The sequence below is a fragment of the Cariama cristata genome, unplaced genomic scaffold, assembly GCF_000690535.1.
Source record: "Cariama cristata isolate BGI_N322 unplaced genomic scaffold, ASM69053v1 scaffold30363, whole genome shotgun sequence".
NCBI lineage: Eukaryota > Metazoa > Chordata > Aves > Cariamiformes > Cariamidae > Cariama > Cariama cristata.
This window is the reverse complement of record NW_009607160.1, coordinates 32,791-54,166: the sequence shown is the minus strand read 5'-3', so window position 1 is coordinate 54,166 and position 21,376 is coordinate 32,791. Positions and strand designations below refer to the sequence as shown.

The 21,376-nt window shown below is 37.1% G+C and overlaps 1 protein-coding gene across 1 annotated transcript in view; it reads left to right on the top strand.

Annotated features, from left to right (window-relative positions):
* Window positions 1-2,402: 2,402 nt before the first annotated feature.
* The window catches only part of NETO2 (neuropilin (NRP) and tolloid (TLL)-like 2), a gene marked incomplete at its 5' end in the record, with an annotated part of 20,350 nt that continues 1,376 nt past the window's right edge, over window positions 2,403-21,376 (top strand). The window contains 7 exons of the mRNA XM_009696628.1: window positions 2,403-2,466; window positions 3,972-4,112; window positions 6,097-6,345; window positions 8,737-8,781; window positions 8,868-8,995; window positions 12,591-12,819; window positions 18,921-19,034. Of these exons, the coding sequence (XP_009694930.1) occupies window positions 2,403-2,466; window positions 3,972-4,112; window positions 6,097-6,345; window positions 8,737-8,781; window positions 8,868-8,995; window positions 12,591-12,819; window positions 18,921-19,034 (970 nt within the window). The remainder of the gene's footprint in view (window positions 2,467-3,971; window positions 4,113-6,096; window positions 6,346-8,736; window positions 8,782-8,867; window positions 8,996-12,590; window positions 12,820-18,920; window positions 19,035-21,376) is intronic.

Genomic DNA, 21,376 nt, shown 5'->3' with positions numbered 1-21,376 from the left:
AACTAAAAATATCTGAAAACTAATGTCAATTGTGTCTTAATAAAGATGGGATATTTGTTTATTTTATTTGCTTTAAAGACTAGTGAGCATCCATAACTTGGAAGACCAGAAATGGGTTCTAGATACTTTCTTCTGAGGGAGGAATTTTCAATCTAGGGCAAGTCAGCAATGATTAACGAGTGATACTTTGTATTGGGAGAATGATAGTTAGGAAGTATATTTTTCAGTGTATTAATACTGATGAAAATGCAGAATTATTGCGAAGAGGGAAGTTGCAAAACTACCTAAGTCTTAACCTATTATCCCACAATCCATCCCTAAAAATCACATAAGCTTCTAGGAATGTGACACTTGTTTGCAAGACCCATATGGTATTTTAGAACACCCACAGTTGTGAACTCGACTTACAAGGGAAAAAACAGTTGTTGGTGAGGAAAGTCTCATGATTTACAGTCTGTTTTAATATGGGTAGAGAGAAGAAAGGGCAGTAGAAATATACATAATAAACCACAAATGCTAGATAGATGGACACTTTCAGGGGCAGACTTTGATTCCTTTTGTCCTTCCCCAAGATAATATATCTATGCGAACATTACAGTAGCATCTAGATGAGTTTGGTCAAGATCACCGTAGCTCACAGTTAATGCATACTCGCTCTGGAACGCTCTAAAAGGCTGAAAGTTGTAACAGCAACACAGGGAAAGTGACAGATACAGAAAACGTCGTTTCAGCACAGGCCACTAAAATGCCTGAGCAATGAGAGGGGAAGACTGGGAAAATAAAATGAACTTCTTGAATGTGACAATTTTTTCCTGCTGAAATTTTTTTTTTTCAGTGGTGAGGCGATGCCTGTCTAACTTAGTATTAACCAGTAGATTAAGAATGCAGGAAAGGCCATGCCAGGTCAAGTCAAAGGTCCGTCTAGCCTGGTATCTTCTTTCAGAGAGATATAAAAGCAGAAAGAGTATAAAGTAGAGCAAATTATATTTGCACCAAATACTATGCCAGACTTCCAGCAACTTACAGCTTAAGGGGTTTTGAAGCAGGATTTTCTACTTCAAGGATGCATTATGAAGTATGTGCATCAAAAAAAAAAATAATCTTTGTTTACTTTGAACATGCCACTTGCTAACTTTGTCTGATAACCCCCTGGTTCGTGTATTAGAAGAGACGACAATTAGTTGCTCTCTGTTCACCACATCAAAGACACTTGTGATTTTATGACTTGTATCCTATCTCCCCTCAGCCAGCTTCTGTCCAGGGCAAACAGTCCTAGCCTACTTCGCTAGTTCTGTAAGATACGTGTCCAAAATTGTAGAGGTACTCAAGATGGAAGCAAATGAAAGGTTTGAAGAGTGGCATAATTATATAATACTCTACTTCAGCCTCTTTTCCCTTCCTGGTAATCCCTAACAATTTGAGGAGACAAAGCATTTCAGGAAAATCTGGACATTAAGCCTGCTTTAAAACTGTTGATGAATAGTGGAATGTGGAATCTTTAATACCTGCTGTTCAGACACGCTTCTTGGGTGCAAGGAGTGTGTAAACATAAGGGAAAGGCCAACAGCAAAACCATTTAGACAGCTGCTTTTTAGGAAAGGAAGGAAGAAGAGCAAGCGTTGAAGCAAAGAGTATGATAGAATCTTTAAGAGGTCCAATATTTAGTCAATTCAAATACAGAAAACACCAGCAGCTACCAACACCTGCGACTAGTACAACACTCCAGCAAACCAGAGTGCTTGCAACAGTGTACATCCTAATGGTGTCCACATCCTAGCTGTTGTCACTGCTCAGACTTAGTCTCTCCATCATTAGAACTTGCATCTGCTCATTTTCTACTGCCACATCATTTGCAGAAATCACTGGTATTGTGGCAGCATCACAACAACCAGTCTTGCAAGCACAATTCTATAGTGCTCCTGAAATCCAGGTAGGGATAAGACCATGCAGTGTCTCCTGTTGTCCTGATTAATTTCTTGGAAGCTGGAGAAGTCTTTTGTACATGTTATGCAAGTAGAGTTTTAGGATAAATATGGTTCAATATAACAGTGAAACATCTTGTTTCAGGATATAAAAATTATATGTGAGATAGATGCCATGTAATTTTATAAAATGCTTGCAAATTAGTAGATACTCTAGAAAATATTATTAAAGTCCCCTCAAACAATAAATTGCTATTATCATATACGCTTTCTTAAGGAACCTGGAAGAAGAACCAAGAGCGCACTTTGACTGCATTGGTTTCCTAAAGCTGAAATTTTAAGAAAGCACATAAATGAGTTATGTATTTTTGTATGTTCAGAGTTGTTTTGGTTAGTGATTGTAGGATTTGCATGAATTGGGACTGCGGAAAGTGGTCTATAATTTAATGAATTACTGATGTTTTTCCTGTCCAATTTCTCTTATCAGTGTTGCTAGTAACAATCCTTGTAGTGGAAGGGATTGCCATTGCCCAGAAGACACAAGGTACAATTTTGGTTTGATTATTTTCTTTCAAAAAATGTAACAGTTTTATAATTTTTAATTAAGCAATATAAGTGAAAGAAAGTATTTGTGTTCAGGTATTAATAGCTTTTGAATTACCAATATGAATTCCAGTATTTTCCATTTTCCCCCCTATTTACTACATTTTTTTTCCAATTGAACAAAGCCATCCTGTCACAAAGAAAATGGAAGTTCACTTACCCAGTTAAAATTCTATGGTTTTAGACCTTAGAGGTGGGAAAAAACCCACCACAGAAAATTCATGTTTTCTGCGTCTGACAACAAGCTTTTCAAATAGTCCACCCACAAACATTTTTGAAACCTGCTGAGTGGGGAAGGCATCAGCTTCACAAACCTTATTTCCTCATATGTGGGATTAACCGACACTTAGGAGAGAAGAATTCCTTGAATTGACACCTACAAAATTTCCTTGAACAATTTCTGCAGGAGAGACTAAGTTTTCACCCCCATAAATCAAAAAGCTGTCAAGATACCAGTGGAAGGTGATGTAATTTACTGGAGGCAGCTAAGACCTGTATCAGCACAGACTCCTCTCAAAGGTCTGTGAAGAAAAACTGCGTGAATATAAATAACATTATGAGAGGACCCTGTGAGATTTAGGAAGAACCTAGCAGAAGCTACATAATCCTGTGTCTTATTCTCTCCAGTTCTGCTGATACCAAGGAAAAGGGCCAAAGGTACTTAAGAAGAATGTCAGAGAGATCATACTATTCCCAGTTCCTTTCGCCTTGGATAAGGAAATCCGAACTAACAAAGCCCCTGCAAATGGTCCAGCATGGTGCACTAGTTTACTAAACTGCAGAATCTCAGTCAACGATCATATTTCCCTGTACACCCAGAAGAGGAGCTTTGATCTTAAATGAGACCCTTAGCTACTGGTGCAGCCTACCTATTGCTAGTAATTTTATTAATTACCATTACTGTATTTAGTGTATTTACATATTATAATTCATTCTGTTACAAGCATTCTATATTCCAACAAATTATTGTAAATAGATACTCAACTTAAGGACCATGTACTTCAGTATACTTTGGAATCGGGCAAAAATAGTAAAAGCTAACAAATATTTTGGATTATATTTGCATAGGAACGGAGAAGACGTAAGCCAAAAATAATGCTGCTGTACTGGCAGCCACTGTGCCTATTTGACTTAGAAAGAAGAGCATCAAAAATCTAAACTGTCTTGGGTAAAAAGAAAAATTACTCCCTCTCTTCCCTTCCCAAGGATTACTGGACATATTTGCTATTCAAAAACTGTGATCTCTTTAGGATATACCACATCACTAAATTAAGCTAAGATTTTCCTAGCTAGATATTAACAAGTGTCACAGAAGAGGGTTTTCGGCCAAAATAAATTACATTCTTCTTTTAAAGGATACGCGTTAATGTCAGTGTTTTACTTTTGCAAAATCAAATTTGCATGCTTGCAGGAGAACTTTATTTGATCACTGTTTTTTTGCTTAAGGTGGGCAAAATATTGGAGTGAATCGCATTCCTCCTACCCAGTGTGACAACTGGGTACGGACAAGTAATGGAGGACATTTTGCTTCACCAAACTACCCTAATATGTACCCACCAAATCAAGAGTGCATCTATATCTTAGAAGGTACATGCTGTATTTCCATTTTGTTGTGTTGTAATCTTACTGTTAAATGGATAATGCTAAACTGTTAAAACTGTGTCATTTTACTATACTGTCAAGTATAGCCATACTGGTAATATAATCAATTCTGCAGTCATTTGGTTGAACAAGAAGCTAAATTTGCTCTCTGAAGTAATAATAACAAATTAATAGAAAATGCAAACATTCAGGAATTAGCTATACAGAATAAGACATACCCTCAACAGCCAGGAAAAGCAGCATCAGGTCTACTGTAATCTATGAAGGAACAGAACTATTAAGATAAAAATTGTAGCTTGTTACCTTAATATCACTTACAATATTACTGATAATAAACTGCAAAAGATGGTGGAAGACCATCTTCAGCATTTACCAGACCGTACTGTGTTATTCTAAGTCTGTCTCACAAGCAGAAGATCTTTATGGTGTCCTTTATGAATAAAAAAGACAAATCTGACTGCCATAGCACTGTACTAAAAATATGGAGATTTGTTAGCACTGCTGAGGTCACTATTAAAATAATTTCATGAGGACAAAAAAATTTCATTAACTAGAATAAAACCACATTCCAGTGAGAATATCTTGGATAAAGGCTGCAAGCCTTGGGACACACTAATTATTTTTTCATCTTATTAGAATGCACTCAAACCAACTGAAGTCAGCTAAAAAGGTTAGTCAGCTTAATCATCAGATTCATATCAATTAATTGAAATATTTCAAGTAATATGTTTCAGTAAGTTTTTATTTGTACAGTATAGTACTGGTTCATAGACAGCCTCATTTTCGCCTGTATGCATGCACATCTGAAGTTTTGCATCTTCCCTGCCAGTGAAGGCACTGGAGAGCAGATACCCTGTCCAGCCTCAGAGTTCGGACATAACTGATCCACCGCTGGATCTCCCTTGCTCAAGGCAGCTTTCATGGGCACAGAGTCAGTTTTCAGACCTCTGTCCTCACAGTCTTTACACAGAAACATTATGGGTACCTGAGCGAGACCAAGGTCCTCCACAATTTCTAGCTAAGATATGGTCTCTCCTGCAGACCACTGCCAGTATGTGCGAACAGCTACGAGTGTTTTAACTCGTGTGTAAGTAGGCATAGGGTCAAAACAGTGTTAAGAGACATACAAGTAAATCCTTTTTGCATTCAGAAGAAGCAGACAGCATGGGATTCTTTTAATGCTGTCATTCCAAATACTAATTAGTATCTGAAAGTTCGTGTAGCTCAACAGATGACAAGAACAAGAAACACTAAAGCTATTCATACAATATAAAGTCACAGTTCCAAACTACAGTTGTGAAAGTCCAGGCACAAAGTAGCCATAGCTGCATCTCATCAGGATTTAGGGGTCTGATCCAAATCCTGATGTTAGGCTGTCACTGGGTCAGACTTACTAACATCTGTAGTCACCTCCATATTAACAATATATATGAAGCATTTTTGCTTCTCTAAATATTCTAATAAAAGATGTCTCCTGCCAAAGGATCTCCAAATTTGGGCTTAATGTTTAGGAAATACACCAGTGAGTAGTTCTTCCTATCTTTTTCTTTTCCATTCTTTTCTGCATCCCTCAATGTTTTGTCCTTTTTTATGTACTTTGCTTTCACAGACCACTGGCTTTAATTTATATCTTAGTATTAAACCTTATTTGAATACCTTTGCATCTATGTTAATATCTGTTACATGTGCTGCATTAAATTTATGCAATCTCTCAATTTTCAACAATAAAGATCAGCAAGCAAAAAAATTAGTAAAATTCCATTAAAAAGTATCTTCTACACAATCATTTTTAAAATTTTTTTTACAGTAGATCTGAGTTTTTGTAGCAGACTGCCAGATGTATTTTGAGAAGTTTCCAGTCTCTCTTTTGTCTTGCTGTTTTGGAGGCTTGTCTCTTCATTATTTCATGTCTTCATGTGTTTTTTTTATAGATCTTCATTTAATCTTTTGCTCTACTTTTTCTGCCTAGCTGCTCCACGACAAAGAATTGAGTTGACCTTTGATGAACCTTATTACATAGAACCTTCATTTGAATGTCGGTTTGATCATCTGGAGGTTCGAGATGGACCTTTTGGTTTCTCCCCACTCATTAATCGTTATTGTGGTCTGAAAAGTCCTGCACTAATTAGATCAACAGGGAGATTTATGTGGATCAAGTTTACTTCTGATGAGGAACTGGAAGGAAAGGGATTTCAAGCAAAGTACTCATTTATACCAGGTAAAGATGCCTAAAATTCTGACCAAGTTACTGACCATCTGCTCCCATTGAACTCTGTGGATGTGTTTATGCTGGCAGTCTAGAGCTATATTCCATCACACTTGACTAAAACCACTTTGAAAAACTGACTGAAGGAAATTACTGGTCTGTAGTTTGCTAGTGAAGAAGTCAGTTGATCTTGTTCATGCAGAAGGCTTCAGCAACTTCCCTCTTTGTTACTTTAACTTGTACCAGTTTCACCAGTGCTAGTAATGGAAAGAGCAAATGTAGACAAATAGCTGGCATTTCCAACAACCTGTCTTCTAGGAATGTAAGACACTACGACAAAAACACCTGAAGCCAATCTACAATAGCAGCAATCTTCCAGCCAGATGCAAACCATTTTACATCTCCGTTCTGAAAAGCCAGAGGAAATACCTATACAGTCCAAGCATCAGCTCTCAGTATAACTAGATTCCCTTAAACCACAGGCTCAGACAACAGAATTGTTCTTTGCTCAAAGCACTGTGTAGTTTACAGGGTATGAAGGAGAGGATAATATGCTGACAGTGCCTTTAGACAAACAAAAAGTACATCTGCTCTGTGGGGCCACTTAACACTGGCAGGGCATTCTTTTTACAAGAAAATTTGACCTGATGTCCTTGTGCAATGCTTGACTGCTGTACTTCATAGATACTACTGTATGTGTAGTTACCAGCATTTTATCGTCCTTTGGGACAAAAGACAATATACAAATGTCAGCTCTGCTGCTACTATAAATGTATACACAGGCATAACTTTTTAATGTCATCTTCACCCAACTGGTCTTTAGCCCTGCAGCACATGAAAACACTATACATGATTATGTGTTAATGCTTATAGAACTGTATACCTTACTAGGGATTTAGACTTGGAAACTCTTCAGATTAACATGATGACCAGTCCACTGGGAATAACGTGCTAACATGTTTTCATAGGGACAGTACTTAGGCATGTTGCTAAGTCCATTTCCAAAGCCGTTTCATTAACATCCCTTTCAGAACTAAGTTATGATAGTTCCAGGCTGGAACTTTAAACTGTATATTATTTTCACAATGGACTGCAGCAACTGAAGGACTGATATTTTTATTTCCTCTGCATTTACATAGAGTATGGTAAAATATTTTGGGATTGCAAAAATGGAAGGGGACATGTACGTACACCCCACTTCATTAAAAAAAAAAATCCGTTCACAAAGAAGGTTGAAAGTCTCACAGAACTCTGCATATAGTGATCATAGATTTCACTATAGGTAACTAAAACAGAGAAGGGCAAAGGCAGCATTTTCTCGACTGTACTGAGTCTTAAGCTCAGGACTGAGGCATTTTAGGGGAAGTGACAAACTCCCTATACAGAAAAACATTTAGAGGATCACAGAAAGAGCCAAATTCTGGTTCTTGATTTAGAAAAGAATTTTGCACAAAGCAGGCATGCACTTTTGCATGAACTAGTGCTTTCTTTGCATAGACTAACATTTCATACACATAGACACACTATGATTTGCACAATTTCTGTGGTGATTTTCTATGCCACAGCTGTGACTGGGTGCATCTTGCGAGTTTCTATGCTGATTTGTGAGGAGACACTAACATGATCACTGAAATGTAAACCTTGGACATCCCAGCCCATTACACACTAATTTTTAGCTAAGCCGTAGTCCCAGTAAAGTCAATTCCCATCAGTTAACCACTATGAAAAAGTATATTCTTACTTCACTAGTAGTATGCATACAGTATACTACTACAGTATATACCACAGATACATACGCTACCTACATGTCACATTTAGAAGAAAGGAGATACAAGAGCAATCAAGGTGAAATTCTGCCTTCATAAACAATGCCTGGAACTGTGCTACCTGGCCTAATAGAAGAGGCATGGGTACCCAAGGAAAAAGTATCTTTAGTATTGAACTGTCCTTCTTTATATTCTTTATTAATAGCAATTAGCAATTTCAAAGTGTTGATATACGCTACTAAACTACTGCAGTTCAGATTGCTCTCTGTCTAGTTCTGAACAATCCGATAAAGATGATGCACACAGAAGCACAGCACCCTGTACTCTTGTGGAGCTCCAGTGACTTCAGTGCAAACTGGCATAGTTACATTCAGAATGTAATGTAGGAACAAAATACCAAATAGTAATTTTTGGTGTTATGCTGGAATTCTTATTCAGGTAAGGTCAATCTTTGTGGAATAATGCTGTCATCAAAAAAAAAAAATTTGTCTGTACTGTCCAATTGATTCAGTAAACTTTCTGGCAATTTTTATTGTGACATGATAAAAAATGGACATAATCTTCAGATTATACTAAACCTTGAAGTGATTCTCAAGCACTGATAGCCCCTGTGATTCATGACTTCTTTCTATTACAGATCCTGACTTCACTTACCTAGGAGGTATTTTAAATCCCATCCCAGGTCTAGTATTACAGTAATTTCTTTATACATGAAATTTTAAATTAATATCCTATTGCATTTGACAGCAAGGTATATCTTCTCCCTAGACTGCCAGTTTGAGCTCTCAGGAGCTGATGGAATAGTACGTTCCAGTCAAGTAGAGCAAGAAGGAAAAACAAAACCGGGACAAGCAGTTGACTGCATATGGACAATTAAAGCTACTCCAAATGCTAAGGTGGGTTTCATTCATATCATTCAGCATATAACAGGTTTCCAAGTCATTAGTAACAGGTAGTAGTCACTAGCTGTGATTTGCATAATGTCTCACTTTTACTGAAATGAATTATGTATCAGTGGCTTAGGAAATCCAGATAGAGGATTGTTTCTGAAATTAAACTTACACAGCAAGTCCACGGTGTTGTCTTCCTATTATTTGAAACTTAAAATACAAAGTAACTGTGAAAACTGTTTAAGCAACAATTTTCAAGGGCATTTGACTTGGACTCTGGTTTTATTAGAAGGCTGCAGGCAAAAACGCTAACAGCTTTGATAAATTCCAGTAAATCTTGCTGCCATGGTTTAAAATTTTGCCTCCAGTGGTTCTGTTGGAGAATTTGGTTCTGTTCAAAGTCAACAGAAGATGTACCAGCTCCTCCCCAGTCTAATTCACAATCCAGCACCTTAAAATCCACTTTCATCAGCAGTCTGAGCTAAAATGAAAGGCTTTACCTGGAAACAGCTGAGGAATTATCACTCTTTCTCTTCTGACTTCACTATAGGATCACACCCCCTTAAAGCGCCACAACAGAATTTGCTAGAGCTTTTCTGCCCAAGCCCTAAAGGGGCATATTAGCTACTTGAGCCAAAAATCAGCATTAGTCACCTAGGTACCTGATATTTATGATTGTGCCTGCAGAATTAGAGACTGCTTATGAAAACATCGCTATCTTATGCTCATTAAAAACAACCTGAGCTTTATTGTTGAGCAGAGAGAAGGATAAAATCTTATTCATACTTCCAAAATACAATAGCTATAGCCTGTTAAAAAAACTCAACAGCTATGTGTTTCAGAATCATATACTGGTTAATTATTTACGAGTTGCACTGAAGAATACATATTTTTTCTCCATATAGTATACACATCTGTAATTTTGCTTCTGTATGTATATTAAAGCACATACCACTGCTTGCATGTACATAAAAATTAAAAAAATATTTTTAAGCAGTAGCTGCTAAGGGGACAAACCTACTCCATGCCTACTTACACACTCCTAATAGTTAACTAACCAACCATACTCACCAACTTCCAAATTAGTTCCAAACCAGCAACCTAAAAGATGCTAATAAGAGGACAAGACAAGAAAGAAACTAAAACTCCATTAATATATTTGAGCCCTTAACTCCCAAGAGCCCCATACTAGTCTAAGTAATAGTCGTTCTTCCAGAAACAATAATAAAACCATTTTCTCTCTACATTGCCACTTGAGTGCACCAGGTCTTATGCTTCAGTATTGTAATAAATTATTGAGTGTTGCCAGAAGGCAGAGTTATAGTTGGATCAGTCCTGAGATTAGATCATCATCCTAAATTATTGGTTAAAACATTACAGAAAAATAATTCTTAGTATTCTGACAGTGGTTTCTCGAGCTTCAATTCTGGCAGAATTATGGTGATAAAATCCATTAGATCTGATACAGTGCAGTCTCTTAAGAAAAATAAGCGTAGACATTTTTAATTTCATCAATTTGATTTTGTATTAAAAATAAATTTTTAAAACTGACAACTGCAGCAATGAAAGGACTTCTAAAATCTGCATAGCAGATATTTAATAAATTACCTCCAGATTTCAGAAAATTACTATAAAAATCAATATAAGGTAAGAGTGAGGACCTTTTATATTTATTTGCCTAACACTAACCAGAAGGAGGTTTTGTGGAGCTGAACTCTTTTAATGGAATTATTCCTTTGTTTTTATACACAGAATAGCTCTATTAAAAGTGTGCTAATTTATTTTTAGCTTCCATTGTAATTTCACAGCAGATATATAAAGTCAATCATTAAATGAAAATACCATCTCTCAGCCCAAATACTAGCACTTACAGCTCACACCCATGCTTATGAGATAAGACATCAACAGAAGACAGGTTCTCAATGTAGCTGAGAATTTCTGGCAGTAAATCTAACAAAAGACAGCAGCAAAAAGAAAAGAAAAGGAAAAAAAAAAATATATATATACTGAAAATTGCAAAATAGTGAGATGGGAATATGAGATAATACGGCACAGGCTGCACCTTTTCATAGAATGTGCAAGGGGAGACAGTGCTGGCAACCTGCCTCTGGAAAACACTGGAAAGGAAAAGCCAGGGTGTAGAGGTGTAACCTGTCTTTTCCTGTGCTCTTGCACCATGTTTTCAATAGAGCCTGTTAAGTGTATATGGAGGGTATCTTCCCCCACCCTGCACACAAAGGTGGTTCGTTTTGTTTTAGCGAATTCTTTAAAAATCGGTTTTAAAAGGCTTTGGCACTAGCCGAGGTTAAAAGTAAGATACAGTAAAAGAGCAGAAAAATAGGTAACATAGCATTAGTAACCGTGGTATTCATCTGCCCTGTCTTCCCTGCATCACAGACTAAACAAGAGTTTGAGATTCTTGTCATGAGGCAGACGCATGAAAAAGTGCCCTGTGCAAAAGGTCTTTAGAATCCATAGTGTCATCCAGAGAGGTCATTGTAAACTGTACTCAAAACACATAGTCTAGACCCAAGCTTATCTGAGGAACATACTGAAGACCTCATGGATAGAGGAGGAGCACCTCTTCTCCCACAGGGCAGGAGACCTCAGCCTCCACAGGGACAGTTTTCTTCTCTGTCAAAATAATGGCTATCTGAGGAATTTCTGAAGTTTGAAGATGGACTTTGCAGCATGCTTAGATGACTTAGTTACATATGTCATCAACTTCCACTACAATTTTGAGAATTCCAATGGAACCATTCAAGAGATTAAAAAGCCCTGTGATCTTTTAATGTAATTCTAACTGAATTACAGTCTTGCACAAGTTTCCAGCTCCAGCAAAATAAATTATTTGCTTACTTTTCAAGTGTCATCTTGGTCTAATTTCCTTGCTGCATATGTTCTAACACATATGCTGCTTTCTCTTGGATTAGATTTCTGCTTTTTGGAGGAATTAAGATCGGTGTAAACTTATTAACTCTTCCTAGATAGACAGCTTACTTTTCTCCTGCTTCCATTTTTATCCAAATTACTCCTGACTTCATGGTTTATGTCTTAGATAACACTGCTGTGGTTCAGTAATTAGCTTTCATTCTGAAGCAACAAATTTTAATTTCCTTATTTTAATCCAGAGCTTTTCTGACTAGACTCCTTCCCTTATATTTTAACATTGTTTTTATGAATTAAAAAGAAAGAAAAGAGAACAGTCAAAATATCATTAAAATTCTTTCAGCACATCTATGTGTTTCTCATATCTCTTCTAGAGTTATAGACTGCATCTTTAGCAAAGCTGCTTAGGGCTTTCTTCAGCAAGTGTGTTGGTTTTTACTTTTTTCTAAGGGGAGCAGAAATACATCAGAGTAAATTATTAAGTAAAGATTGTTTTGGGGAGGGGGGAGAAGTGAAACAGACACTTAGGACAAATTTCAAGTAATGCTCCACAATGACATTTAATGAGAAAATACAAGTTTAAAAGTGTTGTGAATTGGGAGTTATGCATATATGTAAGGGGACAAAACATCCTATTCAAGATTTGCTAAGAAAGAAAAACTGTCTTCTCTGTTTACTTTTCTTATAGACATTAATTTCTCTTTTCTAACAGATTTATTTGCGATTTCTCGACTATCAAATGGAGCATTCAAATGAATGCAAAAGAAACTTCGTTGCTGTGTATGATGGAAGTAGTTCTATTGAAAACCTGAAGGCAAAGTTTTGCAGCACTGTAGCAAATGATGTCACGCTGCAGACTGGGACAGGTGTGGTACGAATGTGGGCAGATGAAGGCAGTAGACTAAGCAGATTCAGAATGCTGTTCACTTCATTTGTGGATCGTAAGTAGATTTTAAAGTGCCTATTCTGGTATCGAGGTACTTCAGGTATTTTACGAAAAGCATCAGCTATATATTATGCAGCAAGAACACACAAAAAAGGCTTCTGTTTCCTTCTCATACTAGCAGGTAAATTAAACACTTGCTTTATTACGGTTACAAACACGGTTCCTGAAGAAGGGCTTTCCTCCATTCTTGAAAGGTTTATTTTTCATTTGAATTCAGTAATAATGCAGCCCTAGGCTATGTCCTTCTCACAAAAAGTTCTACAAATGAGCACAGACTTACTTAAAAAAAGACAGCAATGGGACTGAAGGGTGCTCTCCCAACTAGCCCCTATCTTTCAGTTCCCTGCCAGACACCGCAATAGGCTCTTCTCAAGCCCACACTGGACATTCAGAAGGCTAGAAAACACGTAGTGACCCTGCAGAGTCTGGATCTCCTTCCTGTCCACAGCTCTACCTCCAATTTTGGATCTGGAACTACACCCACTGCAGCTACACCTAAGCTGCTACCTCCTCAGCTGCATGCAGCTCTAAACGATCCCATGCATGCTCCCTTAGCAAAGCCCAGTTGTGTTGCACAACCGTGGATAAGCAGTTACATTCAAATTTATTTAAGAAGGCTATATTAAAAGCAGAGCTGTAAATGCAGTCTGGATTTCTGTTTGGATTCCATAGCCCAGGTTAGAGATAGTCTTTATTCTCATTGTAAATGAACGTGTTTCTTGAAAGCATGCTTTTTGTGAGATTTTCTTTTAAGTGCTTTCTCTCTGAACTTAATGGAATTCTGTTGCCTCACATATTTACAAAGGATGACATTGTCCACACTGCAGAACCTGAAAGTAAGTGGCATCTTCAGCACTAAAGTAGACTAAGCTTAGAACTGCAGAGCAGATCTGAGGTACATGGGGAGAACTGAATAAAACATACCTGCTACTTCAGGAAATCAGACCTATGCTTGTGCTAAAGGTTTTCAAAAAGTTCTGCTTAAAGAATAAATAGTACATATTTGCTGTCAAAGAAATAGCTTTTTTGACAGAACTAACATGTCTATAGCCAGTCCTGAAAGGGATCCTGGTCACCACCTTGCAAAAAAGGTCAGGTTACAGGTAACAAGTAGATTTTGTATTCTGTTCCATAAAACAGTGAAGTTTAACATGGGAGGAAAGTCTGTAGAACAATCTTTCTAAAGTAACAGAGACTTTAAGAGAAATAGCTTACTGGTTACTTTGTGTACATGGTAGTAATAAACAATTGAATGTTTCAAACTAGTCTATTGTTTAACCTACAATAGGCATTTAATAAACTTTAGATACTGTGAATGTCAGTAAATATCAGTTTTAAGCAAAACTTGCAAAACTGATAACTGCTTTTCCAGTAGCTTTTATTTCAATACAATTACTAATATTAGTGATAGTGCAAGTTATTCCAGCTTTCAGTCTAGAAAATGCTATTAACTTTGCCAGGGAAATTATCTATTTATATTATAAATATTGGGGAGGGGGATGTTGCTGAGTTTGAGTTTTTCAGGGGTTTTTTTGAGTGCAAGAGGTTGAAAAAGTAACTACTCGTAAAGCTTGAAAATTTTCAAACTTATGATTTTAAAGCAACTCAAAAGTCACTGGCAGAAGAAAATCTGCAAAGGTACATGGCTATTCTTATTTATCTTCTAACTTGAGATACTGTCTATCTTGGATAGGGTAATTTAAAAGTATGTGTCTGAAAAATGTTTAATGTGTTTTTAAATAATCTAGTGATAAGCAATTTTTCTAACTGAAAAAAGTGAATCTGTGCTTATCTTACTTTCAGATCATTAAGCTATTTTTCTCTTCTACCTTACTCACGATTTGTAATTGTATGAAGCCAACCATGAAAACAATCAATATTTCTGAAAAGATTTATATAAATGAACTAATTGTGCATGACAGTCACCTAACAAACACCTAGTGCTGCTTGCAGATTTGACTAAGTAATTCAGCTAACAGCAATGTTAAAAATCAATGTATTTGATTCCTGGCTTGATTCAATACATGAATAATGCTAGATACAAAGAACACCGTGAACGTTGCACCAGTCTCAGGCAGCTGTTCTAAGAGTCCAGCTATGTCCTTGAAGTCCTGGACTGGAACCGATCAATCATTGTGACTTTTAGACTTAGTACTCTCCAAATAACAAAGAAAAGGAAAATTAGGGACATTTGTCCTGTCTTTATGAACTCGTGAACAAAAGCCATCCCCTCCAAAATGTTAAAAAGACTACACAGGAATGCGAAATAGAGACTGTGCTGGAGGATGGAGAAGCAGCTGCAGAATGCATCATCCAAAAATACAGAAACATGAAAAAATTTCCCTGTTCAGGGAAATAAAAAAGGGAATGTGTCTTACATCATAATTCTTTCTCTGTGCCTCAGAAAGAACTACAACATCATACAGATCCATATTGAAACACCAGCAGATAACACATGGATATATGACAGCCACTCTGGACATGAATTTCATAGATCCTCCTTTATCTCACAGTCAGAAATATTTTAGTAGATATTGTAGCCTACTACATACATAGCCTTGTTAAGCTATTATCTTTAAACGACAGTCTTATTTATCCTTTAGAAAGTAAAGCTTGCGCAACCTTTCTTTCCAAATTCAGAAGGAAAAACTACCTAAGTCTTTTCTCCCCACGTGTTAATAAGGTCAAGAGCCTTTTATTTTGTAGTCTGCATTACGAACATTTCTGTTTTAACTCTTAGCCTTTCTCCCATTATATATGTATAAAGATTAGAAATGTTGACTGCATCTTTCTGTTTCCATGAATTGCTTTATGTTGTCTGGGATACCTGTTTTCATATTTAGATTGATACTCTTGCATAAATTTTAGCCTGTCATTATTTAGTCCCTCAGGGAAGAGGTGTGAATCCCTTTGGAATTTAATTGCAGCATAATTTTGGATGATGCTTACATCATGACATATCCTGTTTTCATAGGATGCTTACAGAATAATGCTTACATTGTGCCTTAAACCATTAATGATGTGAATTACCTTAGTATCTACTCTTGATACATTGCAAATGATAGTTTGGCACACTGACAACACAACCACCAGGTTCCTTTATATTTTCTTCCCTAAACAGTAGCAGTTACTGAATCAGTTAAAGACACAGTTAAGTCTGAATGTAGGAAAATGTTTGATTTTACTCTTCCGTTTACCAGGTAATGCATGGTTGAACTTAAAAAAAAAAAGTCCCACTGAAACATGGTTTGGCCCTTGAAACAAAGTAGGCATAAAACATACTTGAAAAACAGGCTGTTGATTTGGAAGCCTAACTAGGAAGTCTCTCTGGTCGGAGAGGATCAAGGAGAGCAGTTTTCCCAGGACCACACGCAGTCAGTTGCTGAACATCTCCAAGGATGGAGACTCCACAACCACTCAGGGCAACCCATACCAGTCCTGTCAGATGCTCCAAGTCCTTATCTTCATGCCATTTCCCTGGTTCCCCCCGTATCTCTCTTGTACTGGTGACCCCAACACTGAGCATAACACTCCAGATATGGTCTCAGCAGCACTAAGCAGAGGGGGAGAATCACCTCCCTCGACCTGGTGGCAGTGCTCTTCCTAATGCAGCTCAGAATGCTATCGGCTTTTTTGCTACAAGGGTGCATTGGCACCTCACATTCCACTTTTTCTCCACCAGGACTTCCAGGTGTTTGTCTACAGAGCTGCTTTCCAGCTGGCTGGCCCTCAGCCTGTACACATATGTGGAGTTATTCCTCCGCAACTGCAGGACTTTGTGTTTCCCTTTGTTGAACTTTCTGAGGCTCCTGGTGACCCACTTCTCCAGCCTGCCTTAAATCACAGCACAACTGTCTGGTCTATCAGCCACTCCTCCCAGTTTCATATCATCTACAAACTTGCTGAGGTTGCAGTCTGTCCCAACATCCAGGTCATTAATGAAGAGGTTAAATAGTGTTGGGCTCAGTATTGACCCCTGGGGTACACCAATAGTGACAGCCTCCAGCTGGACTTTGTGCCTCTGATCACACCACTTTAAGCCTGGCAGTTCAGTCAGTTTTCAGTCCACTTCACCATCCTCCTATGTAGTCTGTACTTCATCAGTTTCTCTACAAGGATGTGGAATACAGTTTTGAAAGCCTTGCTAAAGTCAAAATAATACAACAAAAAAAGTCAATAATACAATAAAAATAACACAATAAAAAAAGTCAAAGTAATACAACATCCACCACTCTCCTCATCTAAGCTAGTAATTTCATCATAGAAGGCAATCAGGTTGGTCAAGCATGATTTCCTCGTCGTAAATCCATGCTGACCACTCCCAGTTTTTAATCCCTAATACATTTGGAAAAGGCTTCCAGGATTATTTGTTCTATCACCTTCCCAGGCATCGAGGGAAGCTCCACTCTGTCCCATTCAGTAGTAGGCCTGTATTTTCCTTGGCCTTCCTGTTGTTGCTGATACACTTGAATAAGCCCTTCTTGTTGCCTTTCACGTCCCTCATCATCTTCAGCCCCAGGTAGGCTTTGGTTTTCCCAGCCCCATCCCTGCACACTGACTGTCTGTATTCCTCCCAGTGCACCTGACCATGCTTGCACCTAACATGACATCTCATTCATAACTGATATAATGGGTATGATCTATACCTTCCTAATAAGTATTGATCATACTTTAAAGCCATGTTCTTCAGACTAGATCTACTTGCCAGACAATTAAATTCTCAGCTAGGTTGAGCAAGCAAGATACATGCGATAGCTACTGTGACATTTTTAAATGCTGAAATGACATAGATAAACTCTTTCAAAATACACTCTAAATACATTCTGTACTACAGCACTTGCGCTACAATTAAAGTACAAGCTTCCTATATGGAACTTCTTGCCAGGTTGCCAGGGGTTAAGCAATAACAGGAAGCTAATACAAAAGCTTAAAACCAACAAGCATAGGTTACCAAAATTCAGTGGAGTAGCAAGTGGGAAGAAAATGCATGTTAGATTTAGGGAATGTAAATTCAGAATTAAAGGTCTGAATTTTCTTTTCTCTTAGGCATAACTCCTCTTTTTGTCACTGTGACTCTGAAGCCTAACAGAAGGAATAAGTGAGAAACATGTTGTAGTCGGGACTAGTCACCCTCCTCTGCTGTACCCTTTGGGTTTCGCATTATGTTTCAGAGAACCCAGACTGCTCAAGAATAAATTCTTTCTATGAAACAAAATAGTAGAATGTCTATCACACACCTTTGCTGTTTAATATATAACTGACTCCACTAATAATAGACATTTCTATCATAAAAATACCACATTACTGAGACAAAGGGAAAAATCAATTTATTGTCTAATGCCCTGAATTCATAAAGAATTTCCTATGTATATTATACAACAGCCTGAAAAGAATTATTACTATTTTCTTAATGTATTTTTCTAATGTCAAGGAGCTATAACAAACATTCATGGAAACACAAAATCTTTAGGGCAACTTTCTAGTTAATTTATTTCTTCTTATTTCTAACTATATATAGATAAAAAGCTAAACTGTACTCTCTCAATCCCTGCATTAGCTCTAATAGGAGGATCTAAGAGCTTTGATTCACAAGCAGAAATGACTTAGATGCCTCCAGTTACTGAAATCTCTTGCAATTACTGAAACAGTCCTCCACAAGCTGAAATCTGATTTGCCTTAAGATATTAATGGGCTCTAAAATGCAGATGTTCAGGAACTGCTTCACAATATCTACATAGCAGATGCACAGCAGGCTGAATAAATATAAAATTGATGGTGAGCATGCGATTTTTAAGTATTAAGTTTTTAAAGATAAGTATTAAAGCCATCTTCCATTATCTGTTGTGTGACTGTCTATCTGCTACCCATTTTGAGCAAGAATTTTTTTTGTAGCATTGATAATACACCTGAAAGCAACCACATGAAGAAAGGGTACATCATCCTGTAATTAGTGATGTGCAAGTAAAGTGATTTTGTTTGGAACAGATGAAGAATGAGCATGCATGTTAAAAAAAAAATAACAGGAATTTGCTAGTTTTATTGCAATGCATCAATTACTGAAAATTCTTAATGTTTTCTTTCTCTTCTCTCCTGCAGCTCCCTGCTCAGGCAACACTTACTTCTGCCATAGCAACATGTGCATCAATAATTCTTTAGTCTGCAATGGCATTCAAAACTGTGCATACCCTTGGGATGAAAATCACTGCAGAGGTGAATATAGTGCAAAGTATAGCCTTTATGAGCTAGGCTGGTCAGTTTGCCTTTCAAGAAAGTCATGAAATGTCTTTTTCCTAGAAATATGCTGAAGACAGCTATTCTACTAATCTCAGGAAGGTGTTCCAAATTTTTTATTTAAACTCAGGAGACATGTAAGCATCCTGAATATTGATCTTACTGCTTTATAATTAAATTTCTTCCTCTTCAGCATATACTCTCTATTTTAAAAGGATGTCAGCTTAATAGGAAATGGAATTTACTATTTGCCAGGTTGCACCCTATCAATTTCTAAACTTCAAATGAAGCAAGGATCATAGGGACGGGTAATACCTTTTAGAGAAAAAAAAATATATAGCGCTGGAAAAAGACAGACAAGCCTTCCAGCACAAAAAGCCTTTCTCAGGGCTGAAATAGGAGCAGCAATCTTCAAAGACAAATACAATTGTGAAACATTTGTTTTAAATGGTTAATCACAGACTATCTCAGAGTTAATGCAACTGCCGCATATAGTGTGAGAAAGGGTGGGAGGAAGGAGAAATTGTTAGGAAGCAAGAAGTCATCGCTTATGGAAAACAGACACATGTAAATCACTGCTTCTGGAACGTGGGGCAGGGGAGTATTGTTTAAGCCGTCACAACTACAGTAAAGACTTGTTTCAATACCAGGCTTTGTAGGAACAATTCTCATTATTTGAGGAAATTGTTACTCTGCTAAAGCACAAATATGTTCACCCGTGCTTCAACAGTAACTGAATTTTCAGAGTTGGAACAACCCAGTTTAAAATCAATAATTTTTCTTGCTAAAAGAAAACAATAAGACAAAAAACCTGAGCTTGAGTTTTTTTGACAAAGAGAATGGCATAAATAGGCCTGAACACAAACTCCAGAATTATTTAAATACATACTCCATCTGAAAGAGAAATTGACCCTGCAGGAAGGGTCAAAACTTTCTTTACAAAAAAAATCTTGAAATAAAATGGCTTTTCAACACACAAATCCTGCTTAAGTTTTATAGTAAATAAATATTAGAAAACTACTTTGAAATTGCATTTTGGGTAAACAAAAAAATTTACACTGCTAATAAATACTTTAATGCAAAGTATATTATGGAAGCTTTCCAGTTAACAAAACTGATCCATAACTCCCAAGTTTTCAGTTTAAAACAATCTTTAGCTTTGATAATATTCAATGTTCCCTCTTAAGTGCAATTTCTTGATTCCTTTCCCATCTTTACTAACTGCTTTCTAGAATCTTCCCTAGAATCCACATTTCATTCATGTACTGCAGTATTTAAAAAAAATTAATTCCATGAAAACTGTATCGCAGTGTGAAGAAAATGTCCTTCCCAGCATTTGTAAACTGCTGTATCTGGTCCTGAATAACCTGCCATGTTTTGTGTTGAATACAATCTAATATTTGCACAGCAGATAATTAAGAGACAGTTAAAGACTGGATCCGTATTGCCAGCTAAGGTAGACTCAAGGGGGACTGATGCAACCAAATAAGCAATATCTAGCCTTAAAAAGAAAGCTTCTCACAATTGTGCTCAATTCCTGGAGGCACCCAGAGTTCTCATTTAGTCTGTATCGATAGCTGCCTAAATCCAAGCATATTGTGACTTATGTATCTTATGCCTAAGCCCAGTGACGCAAAACTTCATAGAAAAGTCAGTTGTGCGCAGTTTCTTTTAAGAGACTGGAGAAGACATCACCTTTTGCATAACAACTTTTTGATTAGAATATCTTACAAGAATTAAGAAACCTGGATGCAGATGGGAGAACTGCCATAGCACTGAAATTCATACCTCCCACGAAGTATGGCAACACCAAGTTCTAAGCTAGACAGGACAAGGGGAGATACCCTCCTTCACAGTAAAGGTATAAATCTAACTCAGAGTAAACAGTCTAAGCTCTGAAGTAGAACTGTATTTTAGGCATAACTTCTTATTAGCCAATTCCTCAGGAGTCTGTTTAGTATATGGATTGTTTCAAATAGCAGAAAGATGGTATATAACTCTCTCCATGCACTGGAGTGTAGAGTACTTAGGAGCCAGTTATCTGAAAACAATATGCAACATTTAGGCTACTACATTTTCTTCTACATAGTCTTAAATGCTTTTCTGCCCCACTAGTGGATGCTGCAGAGTCTCAGTGTAGAATTTTTTCAGTCCCCTAGGACAAGTACATTTACAGAACAGGAATTCAACTAGAAAATATTAATCTTCAAATAAGAATTTTAAGTATGGAAAACTATCTTGTTCTGATGCTGCCATCTTGTGTGTTTTCATATGAAGTACTAGCCAAAAGTGCCAGATGATTTGGGTGGGTGCGTTGGTTC